Below are 14,615 nucleotides of genomic sequence, written 5' to 3' on the forward strand. Positions count from 1 at the left end.
TTCCCCTTCCATAAATGAGAACTTTAAGTGTGGCCGTCAAACTACGCCAGATCGTGCGCTGCGTCTATGTCAGGCTGGTCAGCTGCTGGCCCCGGTACGGCAGACTGCAGGACTGTTCACCGTAGAAATTCGTCAAACATCTGCGCCGTAATGTGAAGTTGAGAGCCTGAGAGAAGGCCCTTATTGGCAAACTCCTTAGCGAGACAATGGGAGCACGGGCTAGCGCAAACCCGAGCTTGACGAGTTTCTACGGCAGGTCAAAACGCTGTTTCTAAATATGATAGCGGTAGGTTTAGTATGATCAGTCGTGAATTCCTTTGTCGCAATTCATTCAAGAACTCTGATTGCGTAAGATTGTCAGGGGCTGGTGGCTGAGCCATCGGCGAAGACACGGTTTGGAACATCATGGGTAAAGTGAGAGCGGCACAGAGCTTTCTCCGCAGGTAGAGATACGTAAGGTAGAGAGACACACACAAGTCAATTCCACAGATTTGACCATAAGTTTGCATGGACTTAGCTGAGTACTATTTATCTCAGCATTTAATATATTAATTTCCAGCGGCTAGTGCATATTCCAGTATATAATGCCTAATTTCATATATACAAGTACTCGCCAATCACTGCAGGGGCCTAGATAGCGCCTGTTTCAGCGCCTACTCAGCGCTTACCGTAGCTGCTATTAGTACTTCCAGGATGTTGAGAGCCCGGCTATTTTGACTGTGTGCCACTGCTAGAAAATCCCTGCCAGCCGCATAGGTAGCCGGCCTCTTAACAAAGTCCTCGTTTTCAATAAAACAAAAATGGAAGGGATGCTTATACCTCCCATTTGCTCATACGGATTTGTCCTCGTCGGCCCTGAAGGCCGCGGTACCCCGGCCCTTGCATAAGCTTTTCTGCGCCTTAGCTTTCCTAGGTTCCGCCTTGTAGATATTACGAAGGTTTTTTTATCTCCTGAAGAGCTATCCAGTTCATGACAGCGAGCCTTTCCGTTATCTGCGCTTCAACTGTGGAACCGAGTTAGGAGCCAGTAGCTCATTGGAAACCACCGATTGTCAAGTCATGAACAACGTCCACAAGACAAGTAAGCAAGGCCGATGAAACTGTCGCTCTGTTGTGGTTGCAAACTTGTAAGCTTTCCCCGCATCGGGCCTATATATAGTGTTAACGATGCTCCTACTCCCTCCGCGTGATCCCTTGTGGAGGCTACATCGATGCTTTGGGGGATTGGCATCTGCCGAAAAGGGAAGGCTGCAACATCTGCAGCTAGCTCTACTTAGCCATCAGATGGCATTCGGGAGCTCCGTTTGACTGTCACCTTCCGATGAACTTCTACTATGGGCCGCATCAATATTACTGGTCGTCGGCTGTTAACCCTGTCGAGGTTATGACTTAACTGTGACCATCGTCTTCGTTCTGGGTTTTTTGGGTGTAGGAGAGGCAGGAACGGATGGGCGATAAACAGCTCTACTATCGGAATCTTTATATTATTGGACAGTGGTTTTGAGGTGATGGTTCTTCGTCACGTGCAACAGCAAACGAGCGATTTGACGCGGAACATGTGTGCCTAAAAGCTCACGCTGTAGCGAATGGAGTTTGAATGGTAGTTGTAGAAAGAAACAAAGTGGCCTTTTAGGCTATGATTGTGGGAGCGCTTTCTATCACCAGTTGGGTTGAACGGGAGACTCGGATCACTCGCACCCTCTCCCCATTTCAGACAACTCAGCACGTCAAAGCTGCACCTCCAGGAGCTTTGTAGTCAGTAGGTACAGGGTAGTAGATATTAACAACCAAGCCGGGGTCGTTGGGACTGTAAGCGCCTGGAAAAGACACGAGGTTCGGCTTGTACGTGCCCGTGCCGCCCGTGACCCGGACCTGAGCGCAAGAGATATATAGCTGGGCACCCCCGACACTGCTGGCGCTATGCAGAGCGATATGTTCGACACGGAGGAAGTATTCGCCGTTCTCGATGCACTTTGGGATCTGTACGTTGATGGCTGTCTTGCCTTTGAGGCCCACATTCCGGTTAGGGACCACCCTTCTTCTCAAGAGTGGAGAGAGAGAGAGAGAGGATTCATACCATTCGTCGGCCACGTTAAGCCGCTGGAAGTGACTGTGGGGCCGTCACTGTAGATTTTGAACCAGTTCTTGCCGGAGCCGTCCCAGTTGATGATGCTTGTTCCGGATGGCGCCTTGGCCATGTAGAAGTTGATGGGCCCGGGATGGGAAATGGATGCTTTGGCGTTGTACCCTGTTTATCGAGTGTTAGTCTAGATATGTGTAATGCTGGGAAGAAGGCCTGAACGAACCGATGGTTGACCCGGCTGTGACATCAAGGATCGTGGCTCCCTCATTGCCAGGCGCGAGCTGGTAGCATGTCATCTGTGAGCTGGTTACATCTGTGACAGGTCCGTTGGACTGGAAGTTTGTCGTCTTGCGAACGACTTCCCAGTCGTTGGTGGTCCTGCCATTGTAGGTGACGGAAGGGAAGACGTCTACGAAGCTATTAGTTCTGATTCAAGGTTTGATGTCAGGCTGGGCTCTAATCTACGCACAGTGAGCCGAGACAACAGACACCAGTATCAGAATAACCGCATAAATCTTCATTGTGAGATTGAGGCTTGATATTTGACTCAGAGATATGGCTGGTAACTGTTGCTAGTTCTCAGCTGTAGGTGACAGGACTATTGGAACGGGTATAAAGAAGTTGTCCTCAAAAGCAGAACGAAGAACACCCGGGCGATGAAGTCTTATACACGAAGGATTGGCCAAAATATTGTAGGTGATGAGCAGCTAGAGAGAAGTCATCTGCTAATCCTGTTGGGAGAAGTAATCATAGTCTTTCGACGCAATGGTTTATTGAAGTTGACATACCGTTGACAGAACAGCCGGCGGTTAAAGTCACTCGACCAGTGAGGAGCATCTTCTATATCACCACGCATCTCGGCATATATAAAACTGGCCTCGTTCCATGGTTCGATTCAACTCCAGGTCACCTGTGATGCGTGTTTGAGGTGTTCACGAGTTCAGGGAGGAGGGGTCATGAAGCCTGTCATGGAGGGGCTGCCCATGCCATCGTCAGAACTGCCGACGCACGAACGGAGGACGACACTTGGAAGACATGCATCCTTCCTCTTTGGCCAGTGTCCCAACGTCATCTCGACATGATCGATATGAATGTTTGGCTTCAATAAAACCAAGCCCAGCCGTCGGTGGGTCGTCTACGTCGTTGGCACATCAATGACCGGTCGGAGTTGCTTGAATCCAAGCGAGACATTGCTGGAAGTACCTCTCGACCTTTTAAGACGGCCTACGGTCGAATTTGCTCTTTCTGCAAGTAGCTCGGATTGTAGCAAAAGTATGCGGCCTTCCTGGGCGCAACTTCTCTCCATCTCGTCCAGCGCAGATGAGGAACCTGAGACAGAACCGAACATTGCAGAGGGCGAGCTCTATGACATCGGCACACCGATAATGGTAGCAGAGCAGGAGGTTGAGTAGCAGGTATTCGATCTTCGACGTCAACTGCGCCGTCTCGCAAAGGGCTCATCGTCGAGGTCGGGGATGGGCTTGTACGTGTGTATACAGTTTGGGACGGTGCAGCCGGGGGCCGGATGCTGTTCCAAGGCTAATTGTACGGCTTTGGGATACACGTCGACGAGCTTCTGGGTCTCGGGGGGCAACAGCTCCAGCCATTCCTTATGGCTGTGCTGTTTAGATGTCTCAAGATAGTAATTCATGGAATCGGGGCCCGAAGTGTGATATTTGTCAACAGGAGGGAGACCCCTCAAGGTCTTATCTAGTGTGGCCGTAGTGGTAGACAGTTGTCCGAAGCAATTAGACCGGAGGGATCGGCCGGGATCTGAGGCACCGGCGCTTTATTTGGGCGAGAGGCAACATCGCAGTGCTGCACGACGGGAAAGCCCAGGCAGGATGTCATCGAAAGAGAAGCTGCCCCCGTCGAGATCCGCCGCGCCATTTAAAAGGGGTAGGACATCATCGGGCAATGCAGCCAGGTCCTGGCACGCGGGTAGCGTGCCCAAGGGGCTGTAGTCAACGCATGATACGGCTCCAGCCTTGGAGCAAGAGCTACAGATGGCGCTGCCAGACTATTCTAGACAACGTAGCTTGTGAGCGTAGAACCGGTCGCAGCTCTGGCGTGTTTGACGTTCCCGACCAAGCATGTTGGTCAGGCCACGTTTTTTGCCTTGGGTGTGTGAAAGCGCTGAGCTGAGTCCTGTGTAGACCGGATGTAGGAGTGGCTTGCCCAGGCACGTACGTAAGAGGTGTAGATGAAGGCACCACGACAGTGGTTGGGCGTGGCGTGGCTTTCAAGCCGTAGGCTACCTGTCTTTGAGAGATGCTTGGCGGTTCGATGCGGATATGGAACGGTGATGATCAGGCATGTGGCGTGGAGAGTGTGCATGTCTTGCTGTCTCGTCGAGGACCGCGGGGGAGGAGTCGAGGACCCTTTGATGGAGCTGAGGTACCTTTTGAAAGTAACTTTTAGCGACGGCTTGCGGCGGTGGGCCAATCGCAAGCCGGGAGACCGAGAGTCCACTTCGGGGCCGGCTCGCCGGATGAGCCGATGCTTGACGGATCGACTCCACCGGGGTGCTAGGGAAGCGTAGCGCCCGCCCAGTCAGCACGCTAATTTCCTGTTCAGCCTTTTTTTTCGATGGAAACGAGAGCTCATTTCCCGCACAGCTGGCCTCTGCCCAGTGCCAACGCCAGTGCCAGTGCCAGTGCCAGTGCCAGTGCCAGTGCCCAACTACATAGTAGACTCAGGCTTGCCAGGGACAGAACGGGTCTCGTACAGCACTGAGCAGGACAGGCCGTCGATTTCCTGTCGAGGTTCTGCGAATCGGCTGGGTTCTGACCGTTCGGTCTCCAGGCTCCCCCCCGTTCTCCATAGTGGCCCCCCAAGCTTGAGCACAGACGGCGCTGTCGCATTTGATTCCCAAGGTGCCATCTGAGCCCATCTTTCTTTGACGCGAATGACACGTCTGAACTCTTGCGGGACCCCTGCACGTCGTCATCATTCAGACGAAACTCCCAACGGCAGGGAAGCCTGCCCTTCTTGTGTTATTGACTTGTTCCCCTGTCACTTTGTCATCAGGGAATCAAGGATTGTGTGGTTTGGTTGAAGAACCGGCAGGCACAGCAGCGGATTGCCAGTTGGAACCACACGCGTGGGATCCTCCGACTCGCCTCGACTCGCCTCGGTTCAATACAATATTTACGAACGAAAAGAAGCGACTTTTGTTTGGCCCTCCCATGACCCAGCCTGCCTGCCCTGCATTCATCCTGGCCGTCTTTGTCTGGCACAGCTAGTTGTCCGGGGTCTCTCCAATCGCTTTCCCTATTCTTACTTACTTACCGTACGTTTACTCAGTAGCGAATTACTGCATATGGGGAAAATCTGCCGGTCCCTTCCGAACGAGAGCAAACATTCTCGCCCTCCTCGAACCCTTCTCCATTTCCAATTTCCACCACGGGTACGGAGTGCAGCATCGTCAGCATGCATACACCATCATCATCCGCCGAGCGTCGGCGGTATGGACAAAAATTACATCCACAGATCGTCGCACATGACTCTGGCCAACTGGGCTGACAGGCATGCATGTCCTTGCCCACGCCCGTCCCACGCCTCTTGTCATGTCGGCTACCCGCCCCTCGAGTTCCCGTGCGCCCGTTCGGACGACGTGCACCTCGAGTCGTGAGATTGGCGTCCTGGCGTCCACCAACCAACGCCACATTGGCTCAAAAAGTGTGCCCGGCCATCTCTCTGCTCTAGTGTCCGTAGCTCCACGCCCGATCTCCCCCGTCTCCTCCCTGGCTTCCTGTCGATCCAAGAAGCCCGAGCGAGAGCCCCCCCCCCCCTTCTTGCTCTGTAGTCTTTACTTGGTACCCTCGAAAGTCAAAGCATCAAAGAAACGAGGAAAAACCCACCTCAGTGAGAGACACGTGTGCCCGTTTCGCGGCTATGGCCCCAACCTGTTGGTAATCCACCCCTCGATCTGTTGTCTCGCTTGAAGCTTGTTCTGAGTCGTGTTCTCCATCTGCCGATAAGCACTGTCTGTTTGCCCTCGCCCACGTCTCAAGCTCTCCCTTCCTTCAGCTCGCCCTGTTCATTCAGCTCATCCCGGCCGCCGCCCGCCAACTTGCTTTTCCTGTTCCGGTTTCCACTGGCTGCCGTTCTTAATCCCTTCCCTCCCTGACTATCTCTCTCCCTCATCCTTCTTACTCCCTTCGATAGTTAGTCTCTTCACGTTCCTATTTTCGGCACCTTTTTCATCATGCCATCAATGTGACGAGACAATAATGGAGGCAACCACAGTCGATGGGGCCGTGTCAGCTCTCAAAGAGTTATACGCAGAGGGCACAGAGCATTACATCCACTGGAAGAGGAAACGCACACTCGGGAATCACTACTGTCGGAAATCAGAGTCGGGTGTTCGAAGGGATGTCATTACGTGTGCTTTAAGCATCTCTTTGGAGCTTGCGAGAAATCAGATTGAGGAGACATACGACATTGCGACTGGTCTAGTCGGTACCGACTTCTCCACCGGCGACAGTGAGTTTCCACCATCGACCCTCGTCGTCGCAACCCGTGTCCATCTGTCCGCAGCCTTACTAACAGCGGTATCAATAGCATCAAGCCGGGACATGCTTTCCAACCAGCTGTTTAACCTCAGTAGTCGGGTTTCCCACCTACGCCGGGTCTCCGGCGAATCAACCTTGACCGGTCTTCTCAACATCTCAGATATTATACAGACATCCGAGTCTGTGAGGATCGCCTCAGTCCAGGCCCTCGCCGCCTTGTATCATCGCCTCGCTGCCGGACGCCCAGACATCCCCGAGTACCTCCCCATCCCCAAGCCCCGCTCGCGGCAGACCCGGCCCGCCTCGCGATGCTCAGGTAGCTCGCGAGACAACAACCGCAGCAGTGCCGTCAAGGATGAGGACAACGACGAAGACCATGCGGAAGAAGACGATGATATGTCGACGACCATGACCATCAGCACCGACCAAGCTCCGTTCCAGTCAGAACCTCCCTCGCCCCCGCCAACTCCGCCCACTCCCAAAGCCGTCGTCAGCGACGCGGTATCCATCTTTGCGCCCTCCGAAGCGGGCACCACCAGCACCACCGATTCAGCCTTCCTCAGCCCCAAAGTCAGCGTCTTCAGCATGTTCTGTCCCGAGGCCATTACACTCCAGGTCGATCTCTCCAAGCCGATCCCCGACGGCCCCAAGAGATGCAAGTGCGGATACCGATGGAACCCCCTGCTACCGGGCAACAAGGACTACATTGTCCTGAAGGACGGTTTCCGAATGTCGAGCCGTTTCCTCGCCAAATCGCACACTGATAGGAACGTGTTTGCCTGCTGTCTCTGCGTGCCGACGGGGACGACAGACAACTACGAATCCGCTGACGCGTTGAGGGCGCATATCAACCTATCCCATCGCAAGTGGCAGATTCTGCACGATCGAGATATTCGCTAGGGCTTCGTCACGATGGTGTGTCCCCATCGGCGGCATGGCTACCCGTATACTTTTCCTTGGCGTGCATGCACGTTGGCCTCCTTCCTCACTTGATTGGTGGCGTTTTTTTTTTTTATAACTTTTGATTTTCGTCCACAAGTGGCTCTTCATTTCATACTGTGTTTTTTCTGGGGCGCAAAGGACTGTTCAGGCGACTTAAAAGTCGGGCGTTTTTGATACCACAGGAGCTAGATCTGGATATATGATACCCTTCGAACGAGAGTGCGCTCTCTTTTCGAATTCTAATTGGCTAAAAACTATCAAAATCGTTAAAAAGACAACTACGAAATGATGCTTCTCATTGACCTTTCAACAGTCCCTTGATGCAACAGGGCAGTTTTTAACCGATGCCGAGCTGCCTCATTTGCACTAGACTAATAGGCGCGCTTGCGCGATGGATCACTTTAGTGCTCAACGACGCTACTAGAGATGCACGTCGTTAATGGAAGGCACAAGCGGGACTAGGATTGGACGTTCAGGTAGGGGTTAAGGTAGCTGAGATTTCTATATGTTGAAGTCGAGTTGATGGGGCTATCCCAACTGAATATACGAGCTGAATACGGATTTAGACAAATCCAAATGGTTGTAAGCTTTGTTGGTTTCCTGTTTATATCCCAGATAATGAGACAATAATCTCATCTCCACAAGAATTGAGCGAGATTACGCTGCCGTGATTATTCTGTTGCCCTACTCTTCAACTGACAGGTCTTGCTCAGGCCGCTACGTGACAGTCCCAGTCGCATTGGTTTCTTGGAAGTTGTGAGACTAACCTTCACCCGCAATACGCAAAATCACGGGCACAGCCGTGTGTACAAGACCAACGATGACAGCTGGTAGGATTCGTGAGAAGGTGATTTGACGCTAAAGTCAGAGCCTTAGTGGTGTCAGGACCGTCCTCGGTTGCTACACCACGGGTGAGCGGCCACTTACATATGAGAAACTCCGCCTCATCAGCCCACCCTCTCTCTCTCTCTCTCTCTCTCTCTCTCTCTTCCTCTCTTCGCCTCCCTCACAACTGGCCGTACCACGTACAATTCCGCACGATGCAGGTATAGCGGTTGCTGATGATGGGCTTCTGGGTGATTCCGGGACACTCAAAGGCTTCGCACTGCTCGAGGAGCTCGGTGACCTTGTGGCCACACCGGTGGTGGATGAAGACCTTGCGTTGACACATCAACGCCTTTCGGATTGAGCGGTTGGGGGAAAGGACGGCAGGGTTGGACCGGAGTTTTGGATGTGAGCGCGACGAGACCGCAGGTGCTTGCTTGTTGATATAATACCTACGAATTTCTTCCCGTCCAAGGAAGGGAATATGCCGCGGCGGGAGATTTTTGGTTTCGAACCCCTGGGGGCAGGCCCGAGCAGTGTGACTGCGCCGGATCCGGCCCTGGTCAATGGTCATACCACTCCGCTTGCCCGCTTGCCGGGGGGCGGGGAGTTGGATGGAGTGGGAGAGGATCGTCGTGTCTGGCAAGGGGGAGCTCACTAGTCAACGGTCTCCCGAGTCTTTGATACAACGACGGGTTGTGACACAAGTCTCAAGCTTTTCATGAGGAGACTATTGCTAACTGCATTTGGAACCAATCCCTTGAACTGCACTGGGACGGCGAGCTAAGATTATGTGAGAGGCTTGTCTTGTCTTTGAGAAAGATTCAAATGCTTCGCATAACAATTTGGCATATTTTGAAGTGAAGCTGCTGATAAAATTTGTCGACCCCGATGAGCGTGTAGCGACTCGCATTGCAAGACATGCTCTTACTTACCTTGTCATAGCAAATATCGTGCACTCGACTGACACCTTCAACAAGGCGGTCAAACGACGAGAGACATGGCTGTCTTACGGCTCATTCGCAGCGGGCTGCTAGCTTGGACTATGAAGTGTCTATCATTCATAGCTTGGGGTATCATTAGTGCTCTACAATAGTAGTGTACCACATGGCAACTGAATATTGTGTTGGCCATAACAAACAAGGCCCACCTAGAGTTCGCTGGGCATTGTTCGTTTTGTCTGGTTTTCTCAGCGCGACGCAAGGAGGCACAGTGTGGGTTCCTCTGGTTCGGCAGTCATCGGCGCCCCACAGAGCGGTTCGAGCGCTCCGGAGCGGGGCACGTGGGGTATTTGGGTGGCTCCACAGACAGTGTGAGGTCACTTAGGTTAGGATTCAATGTCAACAAAAGCACCTTCCCACTTGCACACACCCCTCATCACCTTACTTCACCTGCACTCCTCATCTTGACACTACCATAACACCACCTCGAACTGGGCGTTGCCCTGACTCACCTAGGAGGCTTATCTTGCACCAGAAGCCTGTGGAAGCTTTCTCAGTCTTCACAAACCTCTTCAATAGGCCCGCGCTGGCCGTCGCAGCTCATGCCGCTTCCCTAACAGCAACGACGTACCCAATCTGCCGACTAAGGTAGCCTTAGCGTCTGACGAACAATCAAACACCATAGCTGCCCTTGGTCTGGGCCACGATCGCAGCTTTCCTGTCGGCCCGACGGCCCCATAGTAGCATACCAAAATCGACCCAGCATGTCGCTGATCCCATACCAACCGCGTGAGGGTCGCGAAATCGTCCTGTTGGTTTACCTCCATCTTACTTCCCCTTCCCCGGACAATAGACCTCGCTGACGGTGCTACCCTTTCTCCATAGCCGGCACCGCAACGCTATAGTAGTTCGTGACCGTTCCTCCCAGAGACTCGAAATCCGTGGCCTGTCCGAGTGCCCGACGTGCCGTCAGCCCTTGCGATCAAGCTCCCCGGAACGTCAGTTCGATAGCGCTCGCCATCATGACTCCTTTGTCGACCCGAATTACTTTCGCATGCTCCGAGCCGGCGGCCACGACTCTCGTGCCGACCACCATCCCCCGCCAAGCCCCATTCGTCGCATTGTGCAACCAAGCTTACCCCACCCGCAAGCTGCTGTAATAGAGGAAGCCGAGGATGCAGAGTTCATTTCGAGTACACCTTCGGTCCATGAGGGCAGCCGCATTCGCCGCGAGGCTTTTAGTCCTAATTATTTCAAAACCTTCTTCGTCGAGGAGAAGGAACTCGGGCGTGGAGGTAAAGGCGTGGTGCTGCTCGTCCATCACGAAATTGATGGTTGTCAACTTGGTATGGGCCTCGAGTACTGGATTTTCTTGTCGAGATGCTGATGATGGCTAGGCCACTTTGCGTGTAAGCGCGTGCCTGTAGGAGATGATCACGCGTGGTTGGAAAAAGGTAAGAAGTGCATGCGCTGCTCTTGTTTGAAACTGAATGCTGACACTGGAATCCCGATAGTTCTCATTGAAGTCGAGTTGCTCGCTAAGCTCTCTCACCCAAATTTGGTCTCTTACCGTCATGTCTGGCTCGAGGACGTCAAATTGACTCGGTTCGGCCCCAGCGTGGCATGCGCTTTCATTCTGCAGCAATACTGTAATGGCGGCGACCTGCTCAACTATATCATCGGGGACCAACCCAAGGAAACGACCAAGGAGCAGCTCAAGGCCCAGATGCGCCGAAAATCGAAAGGTCAGCTTGAACTGCCCCGGGACCAGTTCGCCTCGCAAAGATTGTTATCTTTTGAGGAGATTTACTCGCTCTTCAAAGACATCACCTCTGGACTGGCATACCTTCATGCTGCCAATTACATCCATCGCGACTTGAAGCCGAGCAATTGTCTGCTACATCGAGAAGGCAGCGGGATCATCTGCCTGATCAGCGACTTCGGCGAGGTTCAATCCGAGAACATGGTCCGCAAGTCCACTGGATCAACTGGAACCATCTCCTATTGCGCTCCAGAGGTATTGAGGAAAGACTCGACCGGGCGCTATGGTAATTTTACTACAAAATCCGACATCTTCTCCCTCGGCATGATTCTCTACTTTATGTGCTTCGGCCGTTTGCCATACCGAAGTGCCAACACTATCAACGAGGAGCTTGAAGACATTGACGAGTTGCGCGCAGAGATTACAGACTGGCAGGGATTCCAAGATGAACGCAGAGAACGCCCGGATCTTCCGTCAAAGCTGTACCACCTTCTCAAGAAGCTTCTTGCCCTAGATCCGTCGCAGCGTCCTAGCGCGAGTGAAGTTTTATCAGCCATGAAGACGGAGTCGACCATGGAAGGCGTCACTCGAGGTAGGAGCTCAAGTCCATCCATTGGCATCAACGGACGCCGGATACAGAGCCTAGACTCTCCGATCCCCCCAAGCACCCCTGTGCCAGGTTCGTGGCTCATAACCCTCTAGAGATTACGCAATCTATCAAGCTGACTCGGTCGCAGATCCCCAAAAGCAGGCGAGATTCTCCTCGTCCCAGGAAGGGTACAACATCCCTAGCAGGGCAGCAGACAACGGCTCTCCCAGCTCGGACACGCCGGCAGGCCTACGGAGACAGTCGGACTCAAGCTCCCCGAGGCTGCGGCCGCAAGCCCAGGTAATGGTGGCTCAACGCAGCCAAGACAGCTTCATTCGCACGACGCCTGAGCGAGATGAGAGTGTAGACTCCCTGAAAGACGAGCCTCTGAATTCACCCCCACTCCTGATGCCACCTCCTGCTACACCCTTGGAAGCCTTGCGTCATAGACTTATGATCAGCCGGCTGCGAGCAAGCCAGCTTATGCGCTACAATGCCGGACCTCTGTTAGCGGTTGTGCGACTCGGCTTCTTTCTGAGCAAAATGCTCAGCCTGACACGTCCGTGCTGGCCGTACGTAGTCAACCCAAATATTGGGACGCCATTGGTGATTCTAGCTGCTCTTGATCTTGGCCTCGCCAGCGCTGGCACGCGACCGATCTCACCATATGAGCGGGAAACCGGGAGACGTCTGTCGAACGGCCTGCCTTGGGCCTGGGGCTTACGGGGAAGCGTGGTCCTCGCGATCCTCCACCTTATTGTTCTCTGGGTCGGAGGTCGCTTGAATTCTCTATGTACGACTGGGCATGGCACTTGGCATCTTTAATGGCGTGAGTCTCGGTGGGTGGCTTCCTACGTCTTTCCTCCGACAAGTTTCAAACCTTGCGGTTTGAGTTGCTACCCTTCGGATGCGCAACCTACTGGAATTCGAAGTTGAACCTTTTCCATTAATGTTTAAGCAAAGTCGACAAGTGTTGGCTTCTAAAAGCTAGTGAGTGGGTACTGTGATTGATGCTCCATGTTACAAGCGTTGTTTTCTGTTGTTGGAACTGCGGATGCATAAGGACGGGTCAAATTCCTTCTTTCAGGCAGCACGGGTCAAGGGGAAGTTGACAATAGCGCGTCAATACTTCTACAGGTCGAAGTGATAATCCAGCATTAGCACTTAGTATATCATTAAGGATATTATCTTTATCAAACCCTCCAGATATGGCGTATGTGAAAGGTGGTAATGCGAACGACCGTCATATGGGACAGCGGCTACGTTGGTCTTGACCGAAAGGCCTCAGCCCCACTCAACCCCTCAATACTTTGACTTGTCTGTGACACCTGCTGAGTTGAGAAGAAGGGTCTTGAAAGTGGCGTGACTATGCAGGAAGCGGCTTGAAGGCGATAACCTCAATGTCAGCCCGACTTTTGCCCATACATGGCATATTGCCTTGTCCTGCGGACCGACATGTGTATGACTAGGTAGAACCGCGCAGGAAGCTAATGTGGGTATTGTTCTTCGCGATGTCCGCGCCTCACTTTCACATAATGTCACCGCCAAGGACGTTTGCTGCCGATGTTCCTTGGTGAGAGATGAGAGATCATATGCAAAGCAAAGCAACATGTCTCACCGGTCCATCTTATCTCTCCATGTTTGTCTAGACAAATGCCATCTTGTCAACGAGTTACAAGCCTTTTAAAAGCACTTCTACGCCATTGTCGAAAATGCATAGATAGACAATCATCGAACAAGGCACTTCACCATGGCGTCTCTTCTCCGGGGTACGGCTTTCATAACCGGCGCGGCTTCAGGTACGTTGAACAACACCTATCCAGATGGTGCAGACTATGGACAGCATACATGTCCTCGGTCAGTGGAGAGAGGCCCTCGTTCACATTACTTAAAAAAAAAAAAAACGTCCAGGCATCGGCCAAAAGACAGCCCTTTCGTTTGCTCGAAACGGCATGACCCGCCTCGCTCTCACAGACATCAATCTCGAAGCCCTCGAGGCTACCAGAGCGCTCCTCCGCCGCGAGTACCCAAACACCGAGGTCCTCGCGCTCCCGCTGAACGTCCGCGACGCCTCGGAGGTGAGATCCGGCATCGCGGAGACGGTATCCCGCTTCGGACGTCTCGATGTCGCTGTCAATAATGCCGGAATCGCGGGCGCGGGCCAGCTGACGCACGAGATTGACGAGGAGGAGTTTAGTAAAATTGTGGATGTTGATCTTTATGGCGTGTGGCGGTGTCAGAAGGAGGAGATCAAGGTTATGCTGAACCAAGAGTGCGTGTTTTGCATGTCGTGTTTTTTTATTATTAACAACTCGAAGCGTTTTGATTTGTCATATAGGACTAATTGGGTTTTGTGTCAAGGGATCTCGGGATGAGACGAGGACGCGGCGCCATTATCAACGTGGCCTCCATATTTGGCATCGTCTCGCCTTCGGTGTTCATGGCCCAGACGGCATATTCGACTGCAAAGCACGGCAAGTCGCAGAGACATTTGGAAAAGCACAACACGATGCGAACCCCGTTGTACTAACGAGACATTGCTAGGAATCATGGGCTTGACAAAGAGCGACGCCAATAACTACGGCCGTCGCGGCATCCGCATCAACGCCATATGTCCAGGCTGGATCGAGACGCCGATCAGCGACCGCTTTCCCCAAGAGGCGGGGAGCCCGCTAAGTCGGTATATCGAGAGTACGCCGCTACAACGTCTGGGACAGCCAGAGGAGATTGCTGATTGTACGTCTTTCCCTCTTTGGTCGTGGCGTTTTGTATCTTTGTAGCTGACGCGATGGACAACTACTCAGGTATTGCATTTCTTGCCTCTGATATGAGTAGTTACATGCAGGGGTCCGGTTTGGTTGCCGATGGTGGCTTCACGGCGCATTAAGCTCTTTGCAGCGTGCAGCTTGTAGATGCCTTTGAGGCCGTTCAAAGGGGAGACTTTTCCCTGGTGGTG

At 52.9% G+C, this 14,615-nt stretch overlaps 6 protein-coding genes across 6 annotated transcripts; 4 read left to right on the forward strand and 2 right to left on the reverse strand.

The window, feature by feature from the left end:
* Positions 1-1,719: 1,719 nt before the first annotated feature.
* Positions 1,720-2,604, reverse strand: CORC01_00153 (fungal cellulose binding domain-containing protein; the record flags this gene model as incomplete). Its single annotated transcript, XM_022611811.1, has 4 exons — positions 1,720-2,003; positions 2,078-2,248; positions 2,307-2,492; positions 2,553-2,604. The coding sequence occupies 4 exons, from the start codon at positions 2,602-2,604 to the stop codon at positions 1,720-1,722; spliced, it is 693 nt and encodes a 230-aa protein (XP_022481816.1).
* A 911-nt stretch (positions 2,605-3,515) lies between these two features.
* CORC01_00154 (uncharacterized protein) lies at positions 3,516-4,947 on the reverse strand (the record flags this gene model as incomplete). Its single annotated transcript, XM_022611812.1, has 4 exons — positions 3,516-3,793; positions 3,908-4,103; positions 4,274-4,611; positions 4,812-4,947. The coding sequence occupies 4 exons, from the start codon at positions 4,945-4,947 to the stop codon at positions 3,516-3,518; spliced, it is 948 nt and encodes a 315-aa protein (XP_022481817.1).
* A 705-nt stretch (positions 4,948-5,652) lies between these two features.
* On the forward strand, positions 5,653-6,030 carry CORC01_00155 (uncharacterized protein; the record flags this gene model as incomplete). The annotated part of the gene is made up of 1 exon (XM_022611813.1): positions 5,653-6,030. One exon carries the CDS (start codon positions 5,653-5,655, stop codon positions 6,028-6,030), a length of 378 nt encoding a protein of 125 aa, XP_022481818.1.
* A 288-nt stretch (positions 6,031-6,318) lies between these two features.
* On the forward strand, positions 6,319-7,500 carry CORC01_00156 (uncharacterized protein; the record flags this gene model as incomplete). The annotated part of the gene is made up of 2 exons (XM_022611814.1): positions 6,319-6,571; positions 6,650-7,500. 2 exons carry the CDS (start codon positions 6,319-6,321, stop codon positions 7,498-7,500), a joined length of 1,104 nt encoding a protein of 367 aa, XP_022481819.1.
* A 2,572-nt stretch (positions 7,501-10,072) lies between these two features.
* On the forward strand, positions 10,073-12,484 carry CORC01_00157 (uncharacterized protein; the record flags this gene model as incomplete). Its single annotated transcript, XM_022611815.1, has 5 exons — positions 10,073-10,119; positions 10,194-10,654; positions 10,706-10,762; positions 10,823-11,749; positions 11,808-12,484. The coding sequence occupies 5 exons, from the start codon at positions 10,073-10,075 to the stop codon at positions 12,482-12,484; spliced, it is 2,169 nt and encodes a 722-aa protein (XP_022481820.1).
* Positions 12,485-13,409: 925 nt separating this feature from the next.
* CORC01_00158 (short-chain dehydrogenase) lies at positions 13,410-14,546 on the forward strand (the record flags this gene model as incomplete). Its single annotated transcript, XM_022611816.1, has 5 exons — positions 13,410-13,458; positions 13,571-13,931; positions 14,021-14,137; positions 14,226-14,395; positions 14,464-14,546. The coding sequence occupies 5 exons, from the start codon at positions 13,410-13,412 to the stop codon at positions 14,544-14,546; spliced, it is 780 nt and encodes a 259-aa protein (XP_022481821.1).
* Between the last annotated feature and the right edge of the window lie 69 nt (positions 14,547-14,615).

The sequence above is a fragment of the Colletotrichum orchidophilum genome (assembly GCF_001831195.1).
Source record: "Colletotrichum orchidophilum strain IMI 309357 chromosome Unknown Scaffold_1.1, whole genome shotgun sequence".
Taxonomy (NCBI): Eukaryota; Fungi; Ascomycota; class Sordariomycetes; order Glomerellales; family Glomerellaceae; genus Colletotrichum; species Colletotrichum orchidophilum.